General features: G+C 44.2%; 1 protein-coding gene across 1 annotated transcript in view; it reads right to left on the bottom strand.

The window, feature by feature from the left end:
- LOC116699378 (ATP-dependent 6-phosphofructokinase, platelet type-like) overlaps positions 1-5,529 on the bottom strand; it is a 25,560-nt gene that overhangs the window by 14,899 nt on the left and 5,132 nt on the right. The window contains 8 exon segments of the mRNA XM_032531924.1: positions 66-191; positions 319-411; positions 1,963-2,058; positions 2,824-2,932; positions 3,238-3,282; positions 3,463-3,628; positions 3,726-3,915; positions 4,081-4,158. Of these exon segments, the coding sequence (XP_032387815.1) occupies positions 66-191; positions 319-411; positions 1,963-2,058; positions 2,824-2,932; positions 3,238-3,282; positions 3,463-3,628; positions 3,726-3,915; positions 4,081-4,158 (903 nt within the window).

Below are 5,529 nucleotides of genomic sequence, written 5' to 3'. Positions count from 1 at the left end.
CCCCCCACACACCACACACACACACACACACACACACACACTCTCTCTCTCTCTTTCTATCTCACCATCTGAACACACTCCATGAGCGGCAGCCTAACAGCCTGGTTGCCAACCAGGGACACAACGCAGGCGGGGGTGGTGGCCGAGGCCTCCAGTAACGCCAGCACCGCCTCCACGCCCATGCGACTGGCCTGTTAGGGTCAAAGGTCATTCAGAGATCACCTTAATCATCCCCAATGTTCGTAATAACCATGTTAGGGGGTTTCAAGGCTTTAAACACTGAACGAGGAGAACAAAGACTTCCATACTGGGTCTTACCAGGATCCTGTCAAAGGCAGAGGGTGTCCCGCCTCTCTGCACGTGGCCCAAGATGGTGACCCTGGTGTCAAAACCCAGGCAGCGCACTACCAGCTGGATATGGAGGGGGGGTGAAGTGGGACGATAGCATAAAGTGAGGATTAAGTGTTCAATACAATAATGTAATATCTTCTATCATATCTTATCATAACATAAGCACATATCCTTACTAACAGTTGCTCTTACTAAAATCTAAACACATGTAATTCAGCTAATATAGCATTAATACAACATTACATTGTAAGATATCATAACAGCTAAAGATTTAGAACAAGCTTAAGAAAATGCAGAAATAATAGAGAATGTACAAGTGTCAAGCATTGGAAGAAAAAAACAGAAGGAGAAATCATGCAAAACGCACTCTGTCATGTTAGCAAATGAAAACGAATGTGGAGGCAGAGGTGAACTTGTAAATGGAAAAAGGTGAAAAGAATATTCTAAATGCTTGAAATGATTTATGGAATCAAGAAACAGAAGGGGGGGTAGTTTAGAAAAGAAAATTAAGGAAATGAAAAATGACTTGTGTAAACATGCAAAAAATGTGAAAGGTCCACACAACGATGACACATGGGACTCTGTTGTGTGTTTCTGCTCTGAAGGAAGCCAACAGCAAAGCATGATGGGGAAAAAAGGCGTCTCCACCGTACTTACATCCTTGATATAATCAGGAGTTATTGCCTTGTTGTGGCAATCTATGGCACCCTCGGCTACAATAATAATGTTCAGCCTTTTCTTATCAGCCCGATTCTAGAGAGATGTAAAGAAGCAAAAGCATTTGAAAACATGACAGAAAAGGTTTTGCGTTGCCAAATGCTGGATCCGGTAATGGAGGATCATCTCAGATCTACTGATGAACTCTCATGTCTCTAAAGAACACCGAGGCCTTTGGTTGGTTGTCTTTCTTCAGCAGCACTTGCCACATCGAGGACAGCGGCTCCATGTGGACAGCTAGCGGGCCCGTTGGTTTTCACTGAGGCATGCTAGCACTGCAGAGGACACAAAGCAACCCTCCACAGAATGACTGACAGCCCAAAGTAAAACTCATTCTGTCACCTACTGTACTTCTGGTAGGACACTAGACATAAGGGTTAGCTTAAAGACACCATGCAGGTCGACGTTACATGGAGCCTCTCTCACTAAAAGGAGTGTATCCTCTGTGTTGAATGAATTTCCTTCTTCATAAACATTTCCAAACCTCCACTCTTGAACTCAACTACTGTTTAACTTTTTATAGCAAACCTCCAGATTAGGACTAAGATGAGCCAATACGTGGGAGACAGTGGAAGTGCGTGGCTCTGGGGAGCATCATATCGCCCCCCCACACTGACAGACAGACCAAGATTTGGGGTAAATGACCGGTTCATTTACAGCACCAACATGTCCCTCAAAGATGGAATAATCAAAATCAAATAAACCGCTTGAAAGTATGATCGTTCAGCTGGGAATTTCTTATGCAAAAATATTAAATATAAAGCATCTCTCAGAATGTGGCAAGTGTCTGAACAAGAAAGAGAAGGAATACTGAGATATCACTATACTGTAACTTTTGAGTCCAGCTTCTGTTGTTTTCTCCAGTGCGTCCGTTTGAGACTGAGCACTACTCACATCCTTCACACAACCAGAAGTAATGGGCTGGCCTTTCCTGTCAATGGCTCCTTCAGCTACTATGATAATGTTCAACCTGGAACCTCGAGATCGGCTCTGGATGATCACAAACACACTCACTACACACATTCTACTGAAATTCATCAGTCAGCATCATCTGTACTATAACATCACATTATTGTACATAGTAAACATGTTAAATCCTTCTTCAAATCATCTGATGATCTGATATAAATGTCAGAATGTGTTGAAAAGTCATAAAGATGTGTGTGTGTGCGTGTGCGTGTTTTTATTTGTTGGTTCTAAGTTCTAAACAGCTGTCTCCATGATTTGATTAATACAGTTTCCAGTGGGATAGTATTTACAAGTTGAATTTAGAGGAGTTAATGACTCAAAAATGTTGGACTCCTGATAATATTATATGTCAATCTTCATTACAAACAACCTATTACAACATTCCCACATGCACTTTGTTTAAAGGTTCTAGGGGTCTGAGTTTAACGTGTAAAAAGAAAAAGGTTGAGTTCAATGACCCAAAGATGGGGTGCTCAACTTCTCCTGTAAGAAGGAGGGCCTTAAAACCAAGACGAGAGAGAGGCTGGATAGAACAGGAGGGCCACTCCTCCTTGCATGTTTTTTTTTTAACACTTTAGGGCTTCCCCTACTGACTCTGAGTTATGAATTATGGGTAAATCCTTCAGGCAAAGTCTGGGTGCATAAAGGGCTCAAAATCTCTGCGGGAGATCCCTCACACACTCTACGATTTGATGGTTGACAGGACTCCCAGACTTAGCAGGAATACTTAGAGATGGCCAGTGGTTACGTCAACAGTGTGTGTGTGTGTGTGTGTGTGTGTGTTACCTCAGACAGTTTCTGACACATGATGTCTTCCCAGCCATCCTCTGGGGGCATTTCTGGGATAAAAACCCAGTCTGCTCCACAAGCCAGGGCACTGACCAGGGCCAGGTATCTGCACACACACACACACACACACACACACACACACACATGTACATGCACACGCACATTTTGATTGTCTCAAATCTTTACTTTCCTGTAACAGATACTTGATATTGGTCCTGTGACACACATGTATGGGCCTCACTTATCAATACTTCCACACAAATACTGAAGTGTTTCTATTAAGCCATGCCTGTTTGGTTATTGAGACTTTATGCGGTAGCATATTTAACTTAAAGAGCATCCACATTCCTATGTACATGTCTATTCTTATATGTCCCTGTGATGCACTCTAACACAAGATGAAGGGCCTACCCGCAGTGCCTGCCCATGACCTCCAGCACAAATGTCCTCTGGTGGCTAGAAAACAGTGAAACGCAGACAAAATGTCAGAAAGAAGCAAAAGCACCCGTCAGTGAAGCCCAGAGGACTGATCTGAAACAGGTCACGGTCCTTAAAGTTGTGTCTTCTTATGACTTGTGCTGCTACAGTGTCACATCACTACTCGTCTCTACTCCTCTGCTGTGAGGACTGGCTCACCTCTGAGCGGTGGTCATGATGGCGTCCACCACCTCGATGATCCTGTGCAGTGCCGAGTCGGTGCCGATGGTCATGTCGGTGCCACAGAAGTCATTGTCAATGGAGCCGACCATGCCAACAATGTGGAGCTCTGAGTTCCTGCAGGCCGCCTCCTTATCAATCAGACCTGACCAAACGAGAGGAGGGAGATCCCCTCTCTTTACACCTGGACGATTAAGAGCGCTGGGCGATGAACAGTCGCCTGAAACGCAGTGAGCACTCACCTTGTTGGACGAGCTCGTCCAGCAGGCCGCTCCACTCTTCCCTGAACAGGTTGGCGCCGGTCAGACTGCCGTCTCCACCAATCACACACAGGTTGGTGATGCTGTGCTGCACAAGGTTGTGTGCGGCCTTCAAGCGGCCCTCGTGGCTGCGGAACTCTTTACAGCGGGCGCTGCCGATAACGGTGCCGCCCTGAGGAAAAGGTACATTACAATCTGAAATCCCATTAGTCCCTCTCCCTGGCTCTGGCAGAGATCCAGCCCAGAGCGGGAAACATGGATAGTTTTACTTCAACCTGATGCAGCGGGACTGAGAAGGAGTGAGTGGCCTGAAACAGCAGCAGAAAGCTTTGCTCACCACTTGCAGCATGCTGGAGACGCTTTCCCATGTCGCCTCTTTGATGTTGTCCCCGCCGTCCACCATGCCCTGGTACCCCTGAGAGGAGACACACACAGGTTACCTGGGGAACAATAACTGGGACTATAGGGTCACGTCATTCTCATCCTGAGCTACAGATTATTTTTATAATCTGTCAGTGATATGGCTTTTTATTTAATTAATCATTTAGTCAAAAAAAATAGTTAAACTCCTACACAATCACAATTTCCCCAAGATAAAAATAGTTCTTGTTTTGTCTGACCCACATTCCAAAACCCATGTACTTTTACATAAAACATATTTATATTTCATATTTAAGGAGCTGATATCATGTGTGTTTGTTGTGGGTGCTTGATAAATGACGTAACATGATTATTGATTAATCAGTTAACAAAATGGCTGTCAGTTAATTTTCTGTTGATAATTAATCTGCAAATGATTTAAGCACAGGAGACATGACATCTTTAAAAACAATATCACTAAAACACAACTTAAACATAACCTTTTGGCGTTGCTAGGACGGCTGGGTAGCATTCAAAAACGTTGGATACCGGTACCGGTACCGATACCAGGACTCTAATCTGTCCTACAGCTCCTACTGCGTGAGCCTCTTCACCAGCCAATCACAGACTTTATTAGAGCTTGGTCAAAGCATGCTGCATGCTCATTGGCTTGCTGACTCTGTCCTGAATGATGAGGCATTGTTTGATACTCGATACTTTGGAGCCACTTCGGTTGGCAGATAAAAGGTGTTGAATCCGGGGGCCAGCCTTAGTTGCTAGTGATGCTTTTTAGGGTCCACACCTTTTTGAGGCCCGTCGATCCAAACTACGAGCCGGAGTCCAAACCCAAACAAAGGCATCATCATAGCACTCAGCTGTTACTGCTCCCAGCTCATTGGCTATTCTAGGCTGACGGGATGACGGTGCAGCCAGGGCAGGATGAAGTGCCTCTGGTAATCCAATAATGTCCACACGGAGACCAGAGCGTCTCTGTCTGCCCCGTCACTGTGGCAGCCATTCCATATCAAGCAACTCTGAGATATTAATCATACAGGAATGTATTGTTGCTTTTCTTTTCTGATATCTAATCATATTAGGTCTACTATATAAAGCACCGGCAGAATCTTTTTCTTTTTTCCAGGTTTGGTTTAATGGGGAGTACCATGAATAGCTGTGGTGTGGCAGTGGGGTAGTCTAATCTATTGTAGTGGGTCCATACTGTACTGTAGTGTGAGATTAAGGATGCCTGTCTGTAACAGCAAAGTTAGGAAGTTATGATATTTCCTCATGGAAATTGATTAATGCTGCATTGAGTGGGGTGGTTTGTACAGTATTTAAAAAAAAAGCTGAGATGAATTAAAGACACAAATGCCTCCTAAATGGCCTGCTGCTCTTTATACGTATATATATATATATATATATATAT

This window comes from Etheostoma spectabile, chromosome 12, assembly GCF_008692095.1.
Source record: "Etheostoma spectabile isolate EspeVRDwgs_2016 chromosome 12, UIUC_Espe_1.0, whole genome shotgun sequence".
Classification (NCBI taxonomy): Eukaryota; Metazoa; Chordata; class Actinopteri; order Perciformes; family Percidae; genus Etheostoma; species Etheostoma spectabile.
The sequence above is the reverse complement of the archived record's forward strand: the minus strand, read 5'-3'. Positions and strand labels throughout refer to the sequence as shown.